Raw genomic sequence first — 24,932 nt, 5'->3', positions numbered from 1 at the left:
ATGTAATACCAATCTGGTGTCAGCGTCCTCCTGGTCACTATACAGATCTGTCAAGTTGTCAACACCTGACTTGCTGACCACTTTGACCTCCTCACCATTTTCAAAGCCACCTGCCAAAATGACTGTGTTCTCTGAGGAGATTCTCTTGGGCCCTGTATTGGCTATGTAGTTGCTTACAAAGCTGAATAAAGCAGCCTTGTTACCACTGACCTTTAGGTATTTCCTGTAGTTAGGAACTTTGGCTTTGCCTGTGATGACATGTGTAGATCTGCTTGCTTGGATGGTGCCTCTTCTTTGCCTTTCCAGGTCTTTGATTGAGTGTGGATGATCATACCTATCAAACACTAGAGCAACACAGTTGTTGTTTTCCTTTTCCATTAGTGTTGTGATCTTCTTCCAGACACACTCACCCAGGTCATTGAATGTCTGAAAGCCTGAGTCAGGGAGACTCTGTAGAAGAGCCATGTCATCGATGATGTATGCAGATGGTTCAGCAACATTAGGCAACTGCTGTGTCTCTTCAACTACTGACTCCAATTTTTTAGCAAGGTCGGCTTTTGTTGTCTTTCTCATGCTTCCATCATCATAAAACAAAGAGGGGGGGACAGCAGCAAGTTCATGAGACATCACAGTCTCCATGGATACCTCTCTTTGCTTGGATACAGCAAGTAATCTTCGATAGAGCACATCTGAGTCCATGTGAACCTTTCTAGTACTGACTCCACCTGATGTTCAATAAAGATGGCATTCTGCTCAGCACCATCTTGGAGGAAACTTGACAGCTCTTTTGCAACGTTCTCAGATGCAACCTGACCACTTGCAATATTGATCAGTTCCTCAGGGATACTACCAAGGTCAAAGGGGTTCTGCTTCTGCTCCACAGCTTCCATTATCTTTTGTATGTCTCCCTAATCTCTGTCCATTCTAGAGGCTTCATATTCTTTGTGTGCTTTTGGGCCCTTTGCATCAGTGTCACAAAGGTCTTTCATGGCATCCACGTATGCTGTGGTCACATGCCTTGTCATCAACCATCTTGTGAGAGCTGCCTTTCGCAATGTGAAGCCAACAACTCCACCCTGACTCTTGCCTTCTCGGTTAATGGTTTTCTCCAGTGCCTGATCAGTCGCCACACAGTTGAAGCTGTGATCCTCTGACCGGCGGACAACAAATCCGCCTTCTTGCATGAATGTGTATGCTTCTGGTTGTTCATGTTCAAGAGCTTTCATTTCTGCAACGTAGAATGTACTTGGCATAATTGGTTCTTCCAGCAGCTCTGAACCAAGGGATGACTTCACACATGCTATTCAGGTGAAGTTGAAAGTCTGCTTCACGTTCTGAACGAAGGATCCTTAGCAACAGATCAGCACCCTTGAGGAACATTAACCAATATCCAAAAGTTGCTGATTGCTTAGCCCCTTCAACTATGAAAGTCTTGATAATGTTCTGGATCCCAGTAAGTTACGTCTCCACCTCACCGATAAGCTGTTGAGCAGTGGCCTTGTCATTACCATGAAATGCATGCTGTACATCTCGTAGGAGTTGCTCTTGTGCTCCAGTTATTGCACATTTGCCTTTCTTTTCAAGCCATGATTGCATGGCTTTCCAGAAGAGCCTGAACAGAGCCTCAGAGGCTAGCTTTATGCTCCTTATTCCTCTTGCCAGCTGCTTCCCCTGAAGCAACTGTCGGGCTGTGCCCTCTGCATACACGTCTGACTCAGTGAGTATGTCCGCCATCACCATAGAGCTTTCCAATGCTTGCAAGGTAAGCCATTGTGATATGCATACCTCCTAGTCTCATTGTGATCTTCCCTTTTAAGAGCTCTGGTTTGTTCCACAATATCTGTTGCGCTTTGCTATAAATTGCAAGGTCTGCAGTCACAAGCACATGGTGTTGTCCCAGTTCTTCAGCTAGCTGTACAAGCTGTATCATAGCTGTATAGATGGTGGACAAATCTGAGGGCGATTCTCTTATGAAGGGCATGTATAGTACACTGGCTACTGGACAAGGTGTGTCTGATGTGAAGGCATTGAATGCAGACCACGCAGGAATATGCTGTTGATTCTCGCTCTGGTTTCGGGCCAGCTTCCATACCAGGTCTCTGCCTTCTGCTGCTTTGGAGACTGCTGTGTTTATGTGTAGTATCTCAGGTTTGGGAAGTTCGGGCGGTTCTGGTCGCTTTGGAGGTTTGATATATCTGTATCCAGAAATAATAAGATAAGCTTGTTATCATGCATTAAATATCAACTCAGAACACTAAACCTCACCAAGTATTCATATTGAACACCCCCACCAATTAATTTGTACTGTGACTATACACATGAAAACGGAATGAATACAAATTCAAATAATCCAAACATATCTGTGAAGTTTCTCTCCATTCAAGTCAGCTGTGTTCAAGGTTGAGAGAGACCTCTCTGGGACTCGTGCTAGACATTCATATGCAGTGGAGACATGGCCTCTTCGGTACACAACAGATGCCATAGCATGAGTTGTTTGCTTCCCGTCCAGAGTATCCTCATTCTGATCAAAGTTATCGATGGCTGCATCAACAATTCCATGTTCAGTGACTCCAGTGAGGCCAGTTGGGATGTAGACACCACTCTCTGTCCTTGATATCTGGTCTGCTGCCACAGATGTGAGGAACTGTCGAACCTCTGTATAGGAAACACAGTGCCCCATTGCACTGAGCTCATTGATGAGTGACTTACTGCCAAATTGATGATGAATCAAAATGGCAAGTCCCAGTGTAATTGGCGTATGGATGTGACGGCACTGTGCAATGAGATCATGGCAGATTGCAATGACACGCAGATTGTCCTTCAAAGCTGGTTCCTCATCACAGGTCTCACAATTTCTGTGAGCATTTGAATCAACACACCAGTTCACAAAGTCATAAACATTGTTTGGTACATAGTTGCTGCAATGTAGACGTGATAGTCGATCACTGCTGACATATGATTTATGGTCATGGTCAACCTGCTCCATGCTCTTTCTCAATATGTCTGCAGCTCTATGTAGTATTTGCCTGTCAGAGAGACCTTGACTTTGCTGTTGTGTCTCACAGTCTGCTGTAGAAGCTGTTGTCTCTTCTGCCTTGTCTTCGAGTTGTACAGCTCTCATTGCCAATCCCATGGGCACACTTTCAGAGCATACCAAATCAGACTTTCCAGCTCGTTCTACAAATACCAGCCTGTGCTTGTAATGCAGTAAGAGCTTTTCCTTCAGTTTCCAGGAGCTGTATTTAGTGTGTTGGACCGTCTCATCTTCTTCCCCAGACCTCAGTGTCTTCAGTATGTCATCAAACCTCCCAGCCAAGAAGTTGAGGGTCGTCACTTTCATTTCTTTTGAGAAAATAGTTTTGTCAATGAGTTCAGTGAGCTTAATAAAAGCTTTGTCATAGATACTGGTCTGCTGTTCTGATTCTTTTTTTCGTCTGGCAGCTGCTATATTTAGTTTAGAGATATAGTGTTTAAGGCAGCTTCTATGATATTTGGCATCATATGCAAAGAGATCCGGATATGAGAGCAGCCGAAGATGTACAACTTCATCAAGCCTTTCTGATGCTGCATGAAGGACCTTGTCTCGGGTACTCTTACCTGTACCAGTCATAATGGCTGTCAGATGTTCTGGTCTTGATCTAGCCCTCCCACAAATGAATCAATCTCTTCGTATGTCAAACGATAATGTATCAACCCTACTCAGTTTTCTTGAAGAGACTGATGCAGGTATGCTCTCACTTTCAACATTTGCAACTTGTTGCTCACTGATATTGGTCTTACTGGAGTAGTTTGCTCTACATGATCGATGATATGATACCTTTATTTTAAACGAAAGTATATCATCTGTATATGGAGAGAGAGTTTTATGAACATCATCATCTCTCTGTTGAGCAACATTTCGTATACGTTGGAGGCCTTCTGCTGTGGGATTTTTGACATATGGATCTTGTTTCTTCCTTTTTTCAAAATGTTTACCATACCATTTGGATCCACTGTTTGTACATCACTCTCCATTCTGGTAAAATTGAAAAAAAAGAAAAAAGATACACTTCAGAATTTGTACAGTATCTATGTTGTACTTAAACTGTTTTTGTTAGGCTCTATTTACAGTATTGTTACCAGTGATACTAATTAAGCCAGGAGAAACAGAGTCTATTGTGAATATAGGCTACTGGACAGGCTCTGTTACATTAATGAAACATTAAGCTAGGTCACTTTCCAGTTAGCTAATTAGCCATTTTATTTGACAAGGTCCCATCTTTTCACAGTCCAAAAATATTTGCAATGATTTACCTGTCAGTTTGTGAAGAAACCCACGTAGGCAATGAGATGCAGATAAAGCAGGTGGAGTCAAATACTGTAGTATAACTTCTTCATTCTCTACAGAGCAGAATGACTTGCTGTCATGAGGAGCATAAGCTTGAGTTGTAAAATCAAGGTGTTGCAGTTCTTAGTGGATCAGTTTCTGACCACCAACATCGCCCGCGACAAGCTGATGTCCTGATAGCTGATAGGCCTGCATTTTCTCTGCACTAATGTTGAAGTTGCAATATTTTACTTAAAAAAATAACAATTCTCAAGTTGTCATACCTTTTAGGGACTTCTACTCAAGATAATTTGTTATTATTGTCCACCCCTGATAAGTGAAGTCAAAATAAAACTAATTGGTGATACTATAGATTTAATTAGGACTATTTCATATTTTCCCCATTTGGGACACCTTATACGTTTAGTGACATAACTCCATGAGTATGTAAGCTACCTTTACACAATTAGTATTGCTGGATTCAGTAGAACCACATCTTTCCAACAAGCCCTCATATGTGTTGCTATGGCAATCCATGTCAGAGTCACTACAAAGTAAAGAGAACATTCTACATAGATTTACATTTCCGCCTATTGTAGGTATGTGTTCAAATGACTATCTCAAATTTACAGTAAGATATTGACATTCAGTCTTTTCTATAATGCAGAGGGATGTCCTGACCTCAGGTATGCCAAGTTTTAAACCTATCAGACCTTCCATTGTGAATCTACATGAGTTTATATGCCTCAACCCCCAGACGGCCAGGCTTTATTTTTAGTTTGGGGTGTATAACTTTATATATCAATTTCACCACTTTTGCAGTAAAATATTTGTATGCAACAATCCATTTCATGTATGGGAGGCCTTAGAGATGAGGAAAAAGTAAGTTGTGTTTTGTCCTAACTCCGGGAGCGGTATCTCGAAAACTAAAGCCCTTTTTGGCTGTTTGTCACAGGCCTATAATGTGTTATGTAACAGCAGAGAGAGCTAACTCAGAACAGGAAGTGAGCTCTCTGGTTCTCCAGGAGCTGTCCATGGTGCTGTCAGAACTTTGAATTCAGGCAGCAGACAGGAGACTTAGACAACCTCCAGGCTGCACCTCTGGGCACACACAACACAGCAAGTGTGTGCAGCCTGCACAAACTTGCTAAGCTCTGAGGCATTCTGTGAACTGGTGGCACAAGACTGGCCTGTTAAGTGGGAGTATATACATGCATTGTACTGAGAGTAATTCAACTTTATTTATTATATTTTTTACATAAGCTGATATTTTATTTGACTTAGTTACAGCAATTTTGGGTTAGGTATCTTACCCAAGGATACTTTAGAGGCTGGACTCGAAACAACTGATCCTTTGATTGGTACAAATCATATTAACCCCCTAAGCCTTAATGTAATATCCTCCTGGGACCCAAGGAAAAAAAGTGTCTTCCATTTTCCTTTTTTTTGGTGATTTCTTTCTTGACCCTCTTCTATCCCAGATGTGAAATCCTCATCTCTCTCATCATCTGAGAGCTCAAAATCTGAATCTCCCTTAACTATCTGGTACAGAAAATGTCTGCTTCAGTTCCGTCTCCTGCAACAATATTGACTTTGAGTCATTAAGTCCATGAAGATGGTTCTGACGTCCACTAGAATGGACAATTATAAAAGAGCTCTTATTTCAAAACTTGAATTATTTAATTGCTTTCAGAACTAATTATATAGTTCCTCACATGTTAATAAACAAGGACATATATGATTTTCATGGTAAAAATAAAAATTATTCAACAACATTTGATTGAGTAGCTCAAAAGAGTAAAAGGAGATGCATGTTAAGTGTTGTCCACTACAGTGGACATTTTGTACCCATTTCGTTCCCATTTTGGACCCCATTGGGTACAAAATGCCCAGGAGGATATACTCTCTTAAATGTAAACACACGACTACGTCATAATGAGAGGTGTCATCTTGGGAGGAAAGCCCCTATAGGCTGCTAATCCTCTGAATAAAGCTTTCAAGTTAGCTACAGTAGCCTTAGCTTCTTTAAACAACTAAGAAATAGGACAGTGCAGCATCAGATGCGTCCTGTTACACGGATGTTATGCATTCAACAGTCTTGAATATCACTATTATGCTACAGTGTAGCCTTGACAACCATGGCTAATTTCTCTCCCCTCCACCAACAGCCTTATCGGTCTTACCTGCACTGACTGGAGGAGGAGGATGCCGCTTCCATAACTGAAGATAAACGAGACTATTTATCTAACAAGACGCTGTTTGTGTCGTGTTTGACGGACGCTTCCCGTCCTGGGTTCACGGGAGTGGAGCGGCTGATGGAGAATCTGCTGCGGCGGACGGAGTGGCGGAGGTCCTGCTGCGTGCCAACGTATGTGCGTGAAGAGCGAGGGGGCGTGGTTTGAATTTACCGCCGGTCCCTTTGAAGAAGCTAAATCCAATTTTCTACCAGGCTGGGCAACTCACTGATGCGTTCACTGTCAGAGGCAGGGGCTGGGGACAGAGCGAAAAACAATGAGAGGGCAAGAGAGGGACAGAGAAACAGAATGATGAGGGGAAATGGTAATATCATCAGAGTTAGTGAGTTTTGTTTTAGTAAGCAGGTGCTTGAAACAAATGAACTGAGACAAGTTGTGCAAATAGGCTGGTAACGCTTTATCTTTCTCTCTGTCTCTGTCTCTCTGTCTCTCTCACACACACACACACACACACACACACACACACACACACACACACACACACACACACACACACACACACACACACACACACACACACACACACACACACACACACACACACACACACACACACAGCACCACGATTCAAAATGCTGACTCACGGGTTAAAAGACAATAATGGAAGTGACAACAGTGAAAGCACATACACTAACAGCTGTAATATGACTGTTAGAGTCATTCAAGAGAACTATTAACCAAAGTGGTGTGATAAAACACATATATACACTATTTGAACATCTACTAGCAGTGTGGTAAAACTATAATTTAACTTTATAACTCTGTTAATGAGTAGGCAACACTGAGTTCATGTCCTCTATACCGTTTCTTGGAATTACAGGATTTTAACTCTATGGAAGTTTAAGAATAAAGAAACAAAAAACTTGTTATAAGAATATACTATTTCTCTTGTAGTTGCTTTTTGTCTTATATGATCACTTACTGTTCATCTTGAAAGGTTTCACGTTATAAGATACAAATACATTGTAGGAAAAGTTTCTTGTTATAAAATGGTGAGTTTGCATGTTGTAAACACATTAAAACATCTTGCTATTATAAAATGCACTTGGACTATGACATCATCATTTTAAAGTTACAACATGCTAATTTTCTTTTTTTTCCTGGAGTGGCAGCACTTTGCTCTTAAATCTGACTAGTATTTAACCAAAAATAAATCATGAATGTTGTTACCTCCGATATAGAGAAGGCTTTTATACAGGTATTTGACTTTACTGACACAAAGCAGTGGAACAGTATCAAAATATAAACTAAAATGACTGGATATTTCAGTCACTGACAATATACTGCAAACAAAAAAGACATTCTGTTGGGAAAATACTGAATGCACTGTTCCAATATCAGAGTAGTCAAAAACCCAACTGTAACTGCGTACATGACAGGATGTATGATTACCTAGAAGAGCGTCAGGACACACTGCTTTAGGCATATGATAGCTAACAACGATTAACGTGATGATTCACCCTCTATGGAGATAGACATATGACAAGCATGATCATTTCTTACGTGGGTTTTAGCTAATCTAAACAAAACATTATATACTGCTTTGAACCGGTATTCCTGCATCTTGTGACTCAGTAACACCCTCTCTTGTATAAGAATTTGAAGGACACTGTTCAGGAACTAGTTGTACCATATGCTCTGATGACGACTTCCATTCTTGCAAGGATAATAAATACATGTATCCTGATATTTTATATATTTATATATTGCATTGTCTTGTTTATGTCTCTTATGCTGGTGTTATGTTTGTGTATCTTGTTTTTTATGTGTTTGTACGGCGACCTTGAGAGCCTTGAAAGGCGCCTATATAAAATAAATGAATTATTATTATTATTATATTGAAGCACAAGCCGGTGACGAGTGATATTTTTCTAACACATTCCCAGAAAGGGGACTGTGGGAAAATATTTATCAGTGGTGATCGGGGTCAGAGATTAATAACCTCTGTAAGATAGCAGTCCAAATACATAGGCCAGGAACACAGTCAAGAGGGATAAATAGGTGGATTTCTAAAGTCGTAAATTCAATTATGAATTCCTTCCCTGACACCTTGCTCATAGACTTTCAAATCCCTTTTGTAGTTCAACTTATCCTTAAAATGACCCTCTTGAACACATGCACGGATAACAACAGTGCTCATTTATTTCTGGTTTTGTGTGTGTGTGTCTGTTCCTTGTGTGTGAGAGGGAGACGGAAAAGGAGAAGTTAATTTAATAAATATATGATGGCAAGTATCATCTAATGTGATTGAAAATATTGGTCTCCTGCTGGTTATACTATACAAGTTAGAAGAAAAAAAAAGTTTTGTTAAGTTTTGGTGAATATTTCCTGTGTGAAATATTGAATCCATTCAGATTGCAACTCCAGCCACTCTTGGAAAGCGTTTGGACTACCTGTTACACCATCCATTTTGAGGGCTGATACGAACACAGATAATTAAGTGAGTTGATCAGATACGTTACAATCCCAAATTCCGACTTTAAGCATGTCTACAACATTTAAGTGTATGTTAATCGCTATTGCCGGCAATACAATGTATAAGAGTGAAGCTAATGAGTATTTCAAAGAGTAAATATTCCCCTACATAATGCAAAAATAAATGTTTCCTGAGTTGTTGGTGTGCATGGTATAGCCAGCAAAAGACCATTAATGTGTGTGTGTGTGGGTGTGTCTCTCTCTCTCTCTCTATCTCATTCTCTCGTCTCTCTCTTCTCATCTCTACTCCTCTCTCTCTCTCTCATCGCTCTCTACTCGTCATCTCTCTCTTCTCTTCTCTCTGCTCTCTCTCTCTCTCTCTCTCTCAGGCGTTCCAGCCAATCAGAGAGAACAGTTTCTTGGTGGAGGCCGTTGTTAAGTGCGTTGCCGAGGAACACAAACCACAGCGAAGTTCTAAATCACCCGTTTTATTCACCTACGGACTTGGTAGGTTAACTAACGTAGGGCCTACTTGTTGTATTACTTATTTTGTCAGTTCAACAACATAACAGGTTTCCTTGTTACGCTTGGTGTAACGTTAAGTCACGGAAGAGGAGTATTTAACCATTTAACACATATTTTACATCACGTACTGTAAACAGCGCGTGCCAGGGTGAGTGAAAACCTAGGAAATGCGAAGAAGCCGTTATTTTCTGTAAGCAAACAAATTGTCTTATAAGTTACGTCAGTTGACTTTAAGACTTTTGGGTTAACTTCATTTCCTTTAAAAGTAGCGAATATGTTTTAATGACTTGTTGTAATAAGGATACGTTTGCTACTGAGGAAAGTAACGTTATCTTTTTACTGTTAGCCTATTAGCTACATGAGCATATTAACGTAAACCAACGTCTTGGATAATTTATATAAAGTTATATGTTACTAATTACAATTGTCTTCTTGACCTTTGTTGTTTTGCAGGTGAATGTGCTACTAAACACAGACAACATGACAGCCATTCCGTGTTTAAGGAGCAAAGTGCCTCTCAAGCCAAAAAAGGTGAGGATATAATGTCCATGACAGCCTGCAACTTCACACAGAATTATGTTTTTCTCATGAATGATCAGGGGCTTCATTTCCTGTCACCCACGTGTTGGACAATGTCCCTTTCTTTTAAATAAAGCTGCTTCAAATGACAGATGATCCTAATAATTACCTTGGCTCCTTACAGGGAACACAAATCAATGTCTGACTGCAGTGTTTTGTTGCCATGACCTCGGCTCAGCAAATTGTTGCCTCTACTCTCTATGTGTGTGCTTCTGTCTGCACCTACAGTAGGTGACAAGAGTAGAACATTCAGTATGCTTTACTAAGATTTTACCCAGGTCAAAATGAGCATCTGCACTTAATGGTGTTGAAACTGAAGCAAATTCATACATATTACATAATTAAACAAATAGCATTAAATAATATCTTACATTTTTCAGTAGTCCACGTTATGTCTATTGCTAAGCACCATAACAATACAATATACTGTAAATATGGCAATAATAAGTAACATTTGTAAATAAAACAGGGCAACTATTATAGCCTACAGCTATGTTAAAAAGTTATGTACTATTATGCCCATATCTTGCAACATTATTTCTCAACTTGCCTTTTTACAAATAGTGTTTACTCGCGCAACTTTGTTGTCTCTGAATAATAGAAAAAAGTGTATTATGAATACACACTAAACTGGCAGCCATTCAATATTGTAATAATAAAAATCCTTCTGACCAAACCTTGAAATAGGCTAAGTGCAGTTAGATGTTTCTTTGCTTCTGGTGCAGAGGTGTCAGAGGATTGTGTAGAGAGGAAAGTAACCACGAGAAGCTGTAGATAGCCCTCGCTGCAGGGAAGACTATTAACATTCTTTGAGCACTTCACATCAGTTGATGTCAATGTTCTTAATGCAGGCGTTTGCACATATGTGTCAGAGCTGAGAGCTTTAAGTCTTCAGCTCTTGTGCTCACAATTTCCTTTATCTCCATCAGTTGTGTTTGATGCCTCATCACTTCTGAATGAAGAGACAGGAAACAGTGCAGTTAGCACAATGAGCTGCTTTGTGTTTGCAGGTGACTCCATCTGTGTACACCATGTTACAGTCCACAGAGGAGCGCCTGGCTAACCTAAAAGAGATACACCAACCCCGCATCCTGGAACTTCTTGACATCAGCAACACTACGCATCACAAAGCAAATGCCAGAAATTGTTCTTTTACACCCATAGCTTGATACAGTATCTTTCTATGCTGTGGCTATCCAAAACAGTTACAATAAACACAGTTCAGTCAGACAACTCACGTGTTCCTTTAACATGTTTATTAGAAGCAGCATATAGTTAAGTTTGGCGACTAGGCTCGGGCATCATCACTCCATAGATATACATAGCACGATGAGTGATGATTAAATAACTAACCCCCGAGCCTACAGGTGGAAGCTGGGGTGGTGGCGACGTAGAGGTTGCTGCAGCAATAGCAGCAGCAAGCAATGCATGGAGAGAGATCTGGCAGGTTAAATAGAGCAGCATATTAAGGAGACTCGTTTGGTTGGTTGTAGAGTGGCGAGGGGGCGTTATGTATGAATGCAGCATAAGTGCTCGAGTTGACTGCCTGAACTAGCTCGCAGGCTTCGCCTCATTTATACTGAAAGGTTAAACAAAAACATGTCTTCACTGCATCACTCTATTTCAAATAGAGTGATGAATTAAACTGTTTAAAAATGTCATAGTTCTATTTCTAATTTGAAATAGAGTGGTGCAGTGAAGACGTGTTTTTTTTGGGCTCACTTGACAAAACCAATGGCATTATCCCATTGTATTTTTCCATTTATGATATTTAAACTTTTTTTGGCGGGATGATCTTTAAGACAAATTAAGACAGCTTTATTGTATTTAGAAGATAAATGCATTCGCTAGAAGTACGACACTAACGCTGAACTAAACACCGACTATATCCCAGTCACACAACTTTCATCATCACCACTAAGCTAAAGGTGCACTCGCGTTTGGCATGATGACGTTTAATAGTCTCATTTAGTAACTTGTAAGCAACCTACGTTTTTATGTCACATTGAAGCTTCGGATATTCAAGAGTGGGGTGTTTACTGACATATTTAATGTCGTAGAACGAAACCTGAAAATCTCTTAAAGAAGTCCTATTGTGTTTTTTGGGGAATTTTTCCTCTCCTGTAGTGTAGTGTGTTATATAGGCTTTTATACATGTCAACGCAACTTCTTTTCCCCACACACTCCCCCACATACTGAAACGCCTCCATTGGACTCCTTTGTTTACTTCCTGAAAATAGTTACAACACTATGTAACGCTCTTGCTTTTATTGGCTAGCGTTCCAACACATTGTACGTGAGTGCTAAGGCACTGGAGATATCTAAGCGGTCGACCAATCACAACAAAGCTGGCTGGCTAACCAATGAAATCATATTCTGAACAATAAAACATGTAAACATGTCACAGTAGAGGCACAAAATACAAATATGAACCTGAAAAAGAGCATAATGTCCTCTTTAAACTTGCGTTAAACACACAGAGCTTATTACAAACAAAAAAACAATGTTAAAAGAACTGTTCAAGACGAAGAAAACGGATGTGGTGAAAGGCTTACTCATTTATGTATTTTAGGATTCCCACACCACTTTATGGGTATTCTAGATTTTAATCAAACACTATTAACAACAACTGTGACAGTGACAACAGCACACAGCAAAAGATAAAAGTGGGACAGGAGTTTGTCATTACCACTTCCTTTTGCAGACAAGCCTCAACTACTTACTTTTATCTTTATGAGATATAAACCCTGGGGAGTCTACATTACACTTGAGACTCAGAAATACATTGAAAACTACATTTGGTCCTCACTTCAAAATACTTCAGCACCACGTGGATGTATAATGAGGTGTATACAATTGCCTATTCGAAATGTTCCCAGTCTCATTTATATTCAAATTCAATTCAATTTTATTAAAAACAGTTTAAAAGTACAATACAATAAAATGGTAATATGGGAAATAGGACACTCCAATTAGCTATCAGAACCTTGAGAAGAGGGGCCCCGACAGTAAGAAAGTGTTTAAAAAATATATTAGATATATCTGGAATTGTAGAGACTTCATGTTTTATACAGAAACATTATGAGCTAAAAATACCAAACACTAACCAAATACCCCCGTCTATTTTGGTTTAAAACAGCTTGGATACAATAAACACAGACACAATACTAGGGAAGATAATGGTACAAAATAAATGCATTTCAGTGTAAAGTACATTTGTTGGGAAGTCCCCAGCCATTAAGTGTATTCAAACATTAACATAGTAGTAATAATATAGTGACTTTTTAAAGTGTGATCAGCCTTTTTAAATACATTTTATAGCGTTATCAATCTCATTCTATACTAGTGGACCTCTTTGCTTTCCTGTTTTATTATGAAAACTTGACTGTATCATTAGAGCTTTTTATTGTACACCTTAGTCAAACGTTAGATCTTCATGGGCTGAACGAATATTTACATTTCAATAAATATGTCGAATGAAAAGAATGGATATGGGTGACTTATTGGATGGATGGATCAGAGGGACAAAAAGACCAGGAAAAAAAGACACCATCTCATTATATCATCATTAATCCCCTGCATACAGAGTTTGTGCTGTCTGCTAAGGTCATTTACACTGTACCAAAGCTGCTCCCCCTTAGTCAGCAGACACTAATTGATGGGCAAAGGGCATCCAATGTGACTGAATGCTCTGTACTTTTAAAGAGCTAACTGTCATCAAAAGTTTGTGAAATGTCTATGAAATTTAAAAAACGCCCCCTCATCATAATTAGGATGACCTATGTTTGCATCTCAACCCTGTTCCAATTTTTTGTTGACTTGTCCAATATGCAAATGAAATGTTCAGTAACCCCCACTGTGGCCAATTGCAGGTGATAAGCAGGAATAATGACCTGCAGGATCTTTTTAGGTCATCCTTAAGGCCCCGAAATAGCAGAGCTTCAATATAGAACTGTATTATTTTCACTGTATGACTAACATTGATGCAAGGATAAATGAGAATGGCTTAGTTTAACTTATGAAATATTTGTTAAAGGATTTTGGAAACATGCTTTTCCCCTTATTTTCTATTTCTTTGATGAGAAGATCGATTTTACTCTCGTGTCCATCAATACAAAACTGGAGCCATTAGCCAGTTAGCTTTAGGTAACATAAGGACCGGAAACAGCTAGCCTAGCGCTGCCCAAAAGATAACAAAATCCCCACTACCAGCATGTCTAAGGTTCACCAATTAGAATATATCTTTAAAATGACAGCTTACAGGGGGTCATGTACCACATTAACAATCAGCTTAATCATGTCTTCAAGTCTTTATTCTAGGCAAGACAAGGCAAGTTTATTTATATAGCACCTTTCAACACAAGGCAATTCAAGGTGCTTTACAAAAATGAAAGACATTCAGACAAAGGCATTTAAAAACAGTAAAAGATAATAAAAGAAACATTAAAAGAAAAAATACATGAATAAAAAGTACATGAATAAAAAGTTACAGTGCAGTTTAAGATATGAATAGTTCACACAGAAGTTCCACTTTACTGATGAACACAACGGCTCAGTTTCAATTAAAAGCAGCGACAAAAAGATAAGTCTTCAGCCTGGATTTAAAAGTAGTCAGAGTTGCAGCGGACCTGCAGGTTTCTGGGAGTTTGTTCCAGATATTTGGAGCATAATAACTGAACGCTGCTTTACCATGTTTAGTTCTGACTCTGGGGACAGAAAGCTGACCAGTCCCAGAATACCTGAGAGATCTGGATGGTTCATAATTTAGCAGTAGGTCAGAAATGTATTTTGGGCCTAAACCATTCAGTGCTTTATAAACCAGCAGCAGTATTTTGAAATCTATTCTTTGACACACAGGAAGCCAGTGTAAAGACTTCAGAACAGGAGTGATGTGATCCTGTCACGATCACAGGTACAGATCAGAACCCAATAGCACGACTCAGATACAACCAGTGTATAGCAATGTTCAGTTTATTCAGGTCAGGGACAGGCAGGGTCAAAACCAGTAAATCCGTCAGACAGGCAACCAAAACCAGACAGGGAGCAGGCAGGAACTCGAGATCCGTAAACAGGCAGGCAGGGATCAAAAACCGGGCAGGACAAAAATCTAGGCTAGAATACAACACTTACTGGAGAGCTTGGCGGAAACGACAAGACAATCTGGCAAAGGACAAGTGATAGTGAGGTGGTATAAATACTGTGGAGTGATGAGGGAATGAGTAACAGGTGAGGGGAAGGGCTGGGGAGACCAGGTGAGGGAAGTGAGCTGATTACAAGGGCCTGGAGGAAGGTGGGATCTGAAATGACAGGAGAGTTTAGTTGAGCCACCAAACAAACAATAATAGAAGTGTCTTGTGACAGAACCCCCCCCTCTATGGATGGCTCCTGACGTCCCACGTGGTTGATCGGGATGAGCCTGGTGAAAGTCAGTAATGAGAGATGGGTCAAAGATACTGCGAGCAGGCACCCATGAACGCTCTTCAGGGCCATAACCCTCCCAGTGTACCAGCTACTGCAACCCTCTACCACGTCGCCGGGACTTGATGAGGCGACGGACAGTGTAAACAGTCTCCCCGTCGATAGTCCGGGGTGGTGGTGGGGGTCTAGAGGGGGGCTGAAGAGGGCTCACATTAACTGGTTTGATCTTGGACACATGGAAGGTAGGATGAATCCTCATAGAAGGGGGCAGACGCAGGCGGACAGCTGCAGGATTGATGACCCTAGCTATGGGAAATGGGCCTACAAAACGGGGAGACAACTTCTTTGACTCAACTCTGAGAGGGAGATCCCGTGTGGAGAGCCAGACACGTTGCCCTGGGGAATACTGTGGAGCTGGCTTGCGACGGCGATTGGCGGTCCGTTGATAACGGTCGGAAGAGCGCAGGAGCGCGGGCCTTTAACCACATGCGTCGACATCTGCGTCCCATCTGCCTGTGCAGATGGGACGCTGGCCTCACGTTCCTGTGCCGGGAAAAGGGGTGGCTGGTATCCGCGGGAGCATTGGAATGGAGAAAGACCAGTAGCAGAACTAGGAAGAGTATTGTGGGCATACTCAACCTATAGAAGCTGCCTCGACCAGGAGGAGGGAGTGGAGGAGGCTAGACAGCGTAAGGCAGTCTCCATCTCCTGGTTCATTCGCTCTGCTTGACCATTGGACTGGGGATGAAATCCGGACGAGAGACTGACACTGGCTCCCAGCAGCCTGCAAAACTCGGACCAAAAACGAGAAGTAAATTGTGGTCCCCGATCAGAGACAACGTCACTGGGGAGACCATGCAGCCTGAACACATGTTGTAGCATGATTTCAGCCGTTTCCTTGGCAGTAGGTAATTTGGTTAATGGAATAAGCAGAGCAGACTTGGAAAACCGGTCTATGACTGTGAGTATGACTGTGTTACCGTCTGAGGGTGGTAGTCCAGTGACAAAATCCAAGGAGATGTGGGACCAGGGACGATGAGGGATAGGCAAGGGATGAAGAAGACCGGAGGGAGCTTGGCGTGAAGTCTTATTTTGGGAGCAGACTAGGCAAGCAGCAATTAATTCCTTGGTATCCTTCTCCATGGAAGACCACCAAAATCGCTGTCGAATCAGGGCTAGGGACCGTCTCACTCCTGAGTGACAAGCCAGGCGAGAGTTATGACCCCACTGGAGAACCTGGGTACGGAGAGTGTCAGGAACAAACAGACGGTTAACAGGACAGGCACTTGGGGCTGGGTGTTCAGCATGAGAGCGCTTGACCTTATCCTCTACCTCCCAGGTCACTAGACCAATGACACATGTAGAAGCGATGATATTCTCAGTATGAGATGGAGAGCTCTCTGGCTGGAACTGGCGAGACAGGGCGTCAGGTTTGATGTTCTTAGAACCAGGTCTGTATGAAAGAGAAAAATCAAAGCGTGTGAAAAACAGAGCCCAACTGGCTTGACGAGAGTTCAGCCGCTTAGCTGAACGGATGTACTCCAAATTTTTGCGGTCAGTCCAGACCACAAAAGGCTGCTCTGCTCCCTCCAACCAGTGTCTCCATTCTTCCAGGGCAAGTTTCACTGCCAACAGTTCTCGATTTCCAATGTCATAATTCCTTTCCGCTGGGGACAGCTTTCGAGAGAAGAAGGCACACGGGTGCATCTTCTGATCCTCAGCCGACCGTTGAGAAAGAACTGCCCCAACTCCAGTGTCCGACGCATCTACCTCTACAGTAAACTGCCAAGTAGAATCTGGAAAAATCAAAATAGGAGCAGAGGTGAAGCGTGACTTTAACTCACCAAAAGCCCCTTCGGCCACCGAGGACCACCGGAAGGGAATGATCTGAGAGGTGAGAGCTGTGAGAGGAGCGGCCACCAAACTGTAGTTTCGGATAAACCTCCGGTAGAAGTTGGCAAAACCCAGAAAGCGTTGGAGCTCCTTGCGTGTTGAAGGGCCTGGCCAGTCAGTCACCGCCTTGGTCTTTTCAGGATCCATCTTGATGTTTCCGGTGGAGACCACAAATCCCAGGAACGGGACTTCTGTGGTGTGGAACACACACTTCTCGGCCTTGACAAAGAGGTGGTTCTCCAAGAGCCTCTAGAGGACTAGGCGAACATGGACCACACGCTCCTGTTTTGACTTGTAAAAAATCAAAATGTCATCCAGGTATACAAAAACACAGATATTGAGAAGATCCTGCAGAACATCATTCACCAACCCCTGGAAGACTGCAGGTGCATTGGTGATTCCAAAAGGCATGACTAAATACTCATAATGTCCACTAGGAGTGTTAAATCCCGTCTTCCACTCGTCCCCCTCCCTGATTCTCACCAAATTGTACGCGTTACGTAGGTCCAGCTTGGTAAAAATAGTAGCGCCTTGTAACAGTTCAAATGCAGAGGAAACAAGTGGAAGGGGGTACCTGTTCTTGACAGTGATGTTATTGAGTCCTCTGTAGTCAATGCATTGGCGCAGAGTCTTATCCTTCTTACCCACGAAGAAAAAACCTGCACCAGCAGGAGATGATGAAGGCCGGATAAGCCCTGCATCCAAAGAGTCATTGATATACTTCTCCATTGACTTAGTTTCAGGAGCCGATAAAGAAAAAAGTCGACCTCTAGGAGGAGAAGTACCAGGTAACAGGTCAATAGGACAGTCATTAGCACGATGAGGCGGGAGTGAGGTGGCCCGAACCTTGTTAAAGGCCTCTTTAAGGTCCCAGTAATCCTTGGGAACACCGGAAAGGTCTTGACACTCAGAGATAATCGGCTGACTGGAATCAATTGAGGAACTAGATCTTAAGCAGACAGCATGACAATGAGCACTCCACTCTCTAATAGTCCCTGAAGCCCAATCTATATGAGGATTATGCCTCCTTAACCAAGGAAACCCCAAAATGACAGGCTGATGTGGTGCATGGATAAGGTGAAAAGAGAGTGTTTCGCTGTGATTACCTGACATGCTCATTTGAACTGGAGTTGAACGGTGTGTCACTCTGCAGAGAAGACGACCATCTAGAGCTGTAGCATTGATGGGCTTCTCCAAAACCTCCCGACCAAGTCCCATCTGAAAGGCCAGTGTTATATCCAAAAGACTGGCATCAGCACCAGAGTCAATAAGAACAGCCACAGTGTGCATTTTCCCCAAGCAGCTCAGCTGAGCATGGGTTAGGGGTCGAGAGGGCATTTCTAAATTCATAATTCGGCTCACCAGCGCCCTCTGGATGACTGGTGAGCCCTGCCTTTTACAGGACAAGAGAAGGCAAGATGACCCTCCTGGCCGCAGTAAAGACAGCAGTTGTCCCGCAGGCGGCGCTGTCGTTCTGCCTCGGAGAGCCGGGTCCGCCCCAGCTGCATTGGTTCAGAAGAGTTAGAAAATCCTCCTCTCACCTGTTCAGTAGCATGCGCTGACGGGGGAGGCGGAGCCTGAGGGGCGACTGAGAAAACCCTCTCTTTCCTCCGCTCCTGCAGACGGCCGTCAATGCGGATGGAGAGAGCCACCAGCTCATCTAAATCAGCAGGAAGGTCCCGAGCTGCCAGTTCGTCTTTAAGGCGATCCGACAGACCGTTGTAGAAGGCATCGAGAAGTGAAGAAGCATTCCAGTTACTCTCGGCGGCTATGGTACGAAACTCGATGGAGTAATCGGACACAGATCTCCCTTCTTGCGCCAGGTTAAACAGTCCCCGAGCGACCTCTCTTCCGGGTGTAGCGTGATCAAAGACTTTACGCAGTTCATCGGAGAATAAGCTTACAGATGAGCAGGCAGAGGATTGTCTCTCCCATTCGGCGGTACCCCAGTCTTTAGCTTTGCCCGTGAGAAGAGAGACAATATACGCCACCCGGGATCTTTCTGTTGGGAAGGCGGAAGGCTGAAGCTCGAAGGCGAGGGAACATTGGACCAGGAATGGTCTGCACGAACCTGGGGCTCCAGAGTAGCGTTCCGGAGGAGGCAGGCGTGCATCCGATGCCGGAGGACTCTGGATTCGAACAGCGGAAGCTGGAGTTAGTTCCGGACTTTGGACCGTAGCAGGAAGGTTCTGTATTTTGGGCCTAAACCATTCAGTGCTTTATAAACCAGCAGCAGTATTTTGAAATCTATTCTTTGACACACAGGAAGCCAGTGTAAAGACTTCAGAACAGGAGTGATGTGATCCTGTCACGATCACAGGTACAGATCAGAACCCAATAGCACGACTCAGATACAACCAGTGTATAGCAATGTTCAGTTTATTCAGGTCAGGGACAGGCAGGGTCAAAACCAGTAAATCCGTCAGACAGGCAACCAAAACCAGACAGGGAGCAGGCAGGAACTCGAGATCCGTAAAGAGGCAGGCAGGGATCAAAAACCGGGCAGGACAAAAATCTAGGCTAGAATACAACACTCACTGGAGAGCTTGGCGGAAACGACAAGACAATCTGGCAAAGGACAAGTGATAGTGAGGTGGTATAAATACTGTGGAGTGATGAGGGAATGAGTAACAGGTGAGGGGAAGGGCTGGGGAGACCAGGTGAGGGAAGTGAGCTGATTACAAGGGCCTGGAGGAAGGCGGGATCTAAAATGACAGGAGAGTTTAGTTGAGCCACCAAACAAACAATAATAGAAGTGTCTAACTTGTGACAGATCCACTTTCTTAGTGTTAGTGAGGACTCGAGCAGCAGCGTTCTGAATCAGCTGCAGCTTTCTAAAAGATTTTTTAGTGAGACCTGTGAAGACACCATTACAGTAGTCCAGTCTACTGAAGATAAAAGCATGGACAAGTCTTTTCAAATCCTGCTGTGACATTAGTCTTTTAATCCTAGATATGTTCTTTAGGTCAGGGGTTCCCAACCCCCGGTACCGGGCCGCGGAGGTGTTACTGCCGGGCCGCGAAATAGCTGTGAGTTTATCGTAATATTTGCAGAATTATAAATATATAAAAATATTTTATCATAATATTTTTTTCAAAAACTGTTTAATGTTCGCACCTATACCAGTCATATTATTTCATCCAGTAGCCTAGTTGATCTTTCACCAGATAACCGTTGAAAATGGCTTTTATGATGTTCCGAGGGATTCGGCGGCTCAGCCTATAAGGTCTCAGCCTCTCGTGCGCACGAGAAGCCGGTGCGCCAAGTAGGAAGAGGAGCGTACAGGAGACAACCGTTTGATTGCAGACTGTTATGTTTATGTGGGGAAATGGCAGTGCATACATTATTTGAGATATATTTCAAACTCGGACTTCATTTTAAGGACATGTCGGCCAGGGGTGTAGAGCTATATGTTTATTTTATTAGCTTTTCTTTTTAATGACTGATTTTACATGCCTTTGTCTGAATGTCTTTCATTTTTTTGTAAAGCACTTTGAATTGCCTTGTGTTGAAAAGTGCTATATAAATAAACTTGCCTTGCCTTTGTTTAAGCACCGGATTGGCAAAACAGGAGAGTAAACCAGTCTGCCTTGATCTATGAATTCATGTACGGGACTCTCACGGTATCTGCTGCCCACAGCTGTTTTATAGAAGGAAAACCTCCTTCACTTCATGAAATGGCTGCAGGCACCATCAGGAGGCAGCGGGACGTAACTCCGCCTCTGAGAAGTGCAGCACCAGCGCGCCGAGAGCTGTGCCTTTTTACGCACCGCCTTCGCTGTTTACCTTCATCAGAACAGCGAGTGACTGCAGGCTGCTACATGTTAACCACACACACCTCTACACACATCGAACTGCTCGATTACTCCCCCTTTTATTAGTTTTATGAAGGAGATGTCCAGTCACCAAGGCGCATGATGTGTGTGTGTGTGTGTGTGTGTGTGTGCTCTGCTCAGCTCAGCTCTGTGTTTGTGTCTGTCCGACACCGGCATTTTTTTTCAAATGACCATGAACAGTAATTTACACACATCTGGCTAACTCCATAGGTAGCCTATATGCGGGTGTTCCCAAAATAAATTAGTTTAATCTTAATCTCGATGTAGTGCTAAATGCTGTCGGACGTGCACCGGAACGAACGTAACTATCATAATATCTTCTTATGACCAGATGGTGTCTGTAGCTTCATATTTAACAGACAGATACCGTAAGAGAGACTACAAATAAGCATTATAGATTCTGAAATGTCAATTAGATTAAAATGTACCAACAATGAAAATCCATATTTGTCTTCTTTCATATAGTGCTATTAATCAATCTGGATTGTTTAAATGTGAGTTTTGGAAGGTGTGTTGGAGATTTCTGCCTTTTAAAACGCTCAAAATGCTGATAAAATACATTTCAAAACTCAAAGCAATGCCTCTTTTCAGAAATCATGACCCGATTACTCGAGATAACCCATAGACATTATTTGTTTCATGTAGGAGCTATTTCTTTTAACCAAATGTTCTTCAGTTAAGATGTATTTTGAAATTTTTGGGTGAACTATCCCTTAAAAATAACTTGGATATAATGTTTGTTTTACTATGTAGAATAGATCATATCTGGCTTTCTTTAATAACGCAAAATTAAATGCTTCATATCATATGCATCCAAACGGGATTGCATATGCAAATTTAACACATTTAACATACTAAATACATGAAGTTGGTAATAAATGTCTTGGAAATAAATGTACCCGTATACAAGAAGTGGAAGTCATTAACTGTGTGTAATTTGGGTGTGTGTCACCTTAAAAGCAATAAGAAAAACAATCGCCTTTTAGAGATACATACTGTAAGACACGGATGGCTGTATATGTTGTGTTTTTTTAACGACAGCGTTTTGTTTTACTGTTTTTGTTTTACTGTTCTTTGTTTTACTGTTTTTGTTTTAGTTGTCCGTAGTGGGTATGAATCAGTCACTTTTCCAGCCCCATCCATCTGAACTGGTCTTCCAGAACTTCACTCCTGGACAAACCTACACACTACCTCTACGTCTCTACAACAAAGACAAGGTGGGTGAATGGGTGATTATTACGTAAATAGTTACACTCACAACAGGACTACTGAGCTGATATTTCAGTGAAATGGAACAACAGAAACAGACTTTTTTTTCTCCATAGCAGGAGAAAAAGGCTACAGTATCTGCTTGTGTGTGTTTGTATGTGGGTTTGTGTGTTACTAAATGATTGGAAAAGGTCACAGGGGATTGCAAAAGATTTATCGCTGCAATTTGTACAAGACACCATCCAGTAATGAATAAATCATCACTTGTGTATCTCTGTGTGTGTGTGTGTGTGTGGTGTGTGTGTGTGTGTGTGTGTGTGTGTGTGTGTGTGTGTGTGTGTGTGTGTGTGTGTGTGTGTGTGTGTGTGTACCTGGATCTGTGGTTGTTGCAGTGTGGCGTTCGCAGTTTTTTGAAACTTTTTGTCATGTTTCTTTTCTGTCAAGGTTTCACGTAAAGTGAAGCTGGAGCGTCAGGACTCAGACTTTTTCCATGTGGCCGGACCAGAGGATGCTGGCAGCCGGGTCGCACCAGGACTCGCCGCTTCTTTCACTGTCTCCTTCACCCCGCAGGAGAACAAGGTACTGCAGACAGAGGGGAGTTTGACTGCTGCAAAAAATAAGTGAAGGGTAATATGCAGCAAGTCATTCATGAGAAAATAACCCCAACTTACCCTGAAGGATACTTACTGAATAGATCAACAATTTTACTATCAATATTGACTTAAAAGGATTTTATTGTTTTAACAGTGATACTATTTCTTCCACTAAGACACAATAATCTGTTCTACTGCAAAGCAACTACTGTAACTGCAGCAACATTAACTTAAATTGCCAGTAGCTCTGATTGAGGTTTTCTGCCCTGTAACTGTCCAAATCAGTTTTTACTGTCTTTTCCAATAACCCGTCTTTAAACATTGCCAGAGTTCATACCGTGTTCCCGTTAGTGTTTACTCTCATCTGTCTTCTTCTGATTTCTCTTTCTTTCTTGTCTTTTAACGTCTCACCTTGTCTTACACTGTTTTCTTGTTCTTTCTCTATTTTTCCTTTTTTGTTTGTGGGGAAAATGTAGCCATCATGAATGAAAAGTGTTGTTCCTTCCAAACATATAAAATGTAACATTCAAAAGTATTCCTCACTGTTTTCTGAGGGAGCTATTTGGCAACAGCTGACATCCAATTGACCACACTTCTTTCTACTGACTGAAATGACTGCACATGACTAGAGCATCTTTTCCAACAGTCTGCTATCCTAAGCAAAGGTTTGTTATTGTAAATGAGCAGACCTAAATGTCCAAATTGAGCAATCAGAATCGAGTATTCAACTAAGCCGTGTTAATAATCATAAACACAGGGCTGGGACAACATATCATCCCTGGCATTTTGCCCACCAAAATTAAAATATTCAGTAAAGATGTGAAAGACAATTTCAACATCATTGTCAAATATATCCACTAAGGCAAACTTCTTATCCTGTCTTTTCTTTGGAAAACAAATCGAGTTATGTTTTCCACCTGTACAATCTTCCATTCCTCCTCTAACTCTCCATCATTCATTTGTGAGATTCTCTTTCTGCAGCAATAGAGTGGTGCAGGAATGAGTTCGAAAACCCCAAAATAAGTCAGCATTATTCCCCTGACAGATCTTTCATTTTGAAATCAACGCTTTTTTAAATATATTTTTGGTTAGATGTCAGAAATAAGATCTGTGGTTAAAAAAAGTGGTTGCTAACAAATGACTAAATATGACCACTAAACGTAATCACGCCGAACAGGAGTTTGCCTTGCGATGATGATGATGATGATGATGATGATGATGATGATGATGATGATGATGATGATGATGATGATACGCAGCCAAGCCACTATGATGTAGTTCTTTTATAGCCTAACATTAGCTTTTAACTTCTGGTGATGCATTTACAATTAAAAAAATCATACAAGTGGTGTTAATATGTGGAGATTATCCAGCTGAGCAAAACCTGTTACCTGCCACAGATCTTATTTTCTGCAATACTAGAAAATCTAATAAAAAAATCCCATTGCTTTGTTAAGGAATTCCTTGTGATGCTGATTCCCGGGTCGGGTCGGCCTAGATAGAATAATACTGCACACTGCACCACTCTGGTCAACCTGAAGGAGAATTGGACTGACACACACACACACACACACACACACACACGCACACGCACACGCACACACACACACACACACACACGCACACACACACAGACATGCATTTAGTATGACAGGCTGTTCGGTAACAGAGAGAGATAGAGACCTTTTTGTCGAGCTTTAAATGGCCTTACATTACTGCAACATGATCTGGTGACGCCAATGCCCAAAGTAACTCACCCTTGTCTTCGTATGTACAGTAATAGGGTGGTGGTGGCGAAGTCCATAGGGACTTGGCTTGGCAACTGGAAGGTCACCAGTTCAAGTCCCGGCAAGACCAAGTGCTACCGAGGTGTCCCTGAGCGTCCCCGGGCGCCGTTCATAAT

General features: G+C 42.0%; 2 protein-coding genes across 2 annotated transcripts in view; one reads left to right on the top strand and one right to left on the bottom strand.

Annotated features, from left to right (window-relative positions):
- pnp6 (purine nucleoside phosphorylase 6) overlaps positions 1 to 6,648 on the bottom strand; it is a 40,243-nt gene extending 33,595 nt beyond the window's left edge. Inside the window, exon 1 of the mRNA XM_034205931.1 lies at positions 6,490 to 6,648. Within this exon, the coding sequence (XP_034061822.1) occupies positions 6,490 to 6,524 (35 nt within the window). The 5' untranslated portion in view covers positions 6,525 to 6,648. The remainder of the gene's footprint in view (positions 1 to 6,489) is intronic.
- Positions 6,649 to 9,661: 3,013 nt separating this feature from the next.
- The window catches only part of hydin (HYDIN axonemal central pair apparatus protein), a 183,537-nt gene continuing 168,266 nt past the window's right edge, over positions 9,662 to 24,932 (top strand). Inside the window, 4 exon segments of the mRNA XM_034205940.1 lie at positions 9,662 to 9,691; positions 9,955 to 10,032; positions 22,325 to 22,444; positions 22,881 to 23,015. Of these exon segments, the coding sequence (XP_034061831.1) occupies positions 9,982 to 10,032; positions 22,325 to 22,444; positions 22,881 to 23,015 (306 nt within the window). The 5' untranslated portion in view covers positions 9,662 to 9,691; positions 9,955 to 9,981.

This window comes from Gymnodraco acuticeps, unplaced genomic scaffold (assembly GCF_902827175.1).
Source record: "Gymnodraco acuticeps unplaced genomic scaffold, fGymAcu1.1, whole genome shotgun sequence".
NCBI classification, from domain to species: domain Eukaryota; kingdom Metazoa; phylum Chordata; class Actinopteri; order Perciformes; family Bathydraconidae; genus Gymnodraco; species Gymnodraco acuticeps.
Note: the sequence above shows the minus strand (reverse complement) of the source record. Positions and strands in the feature narration are given on the sequence as shown.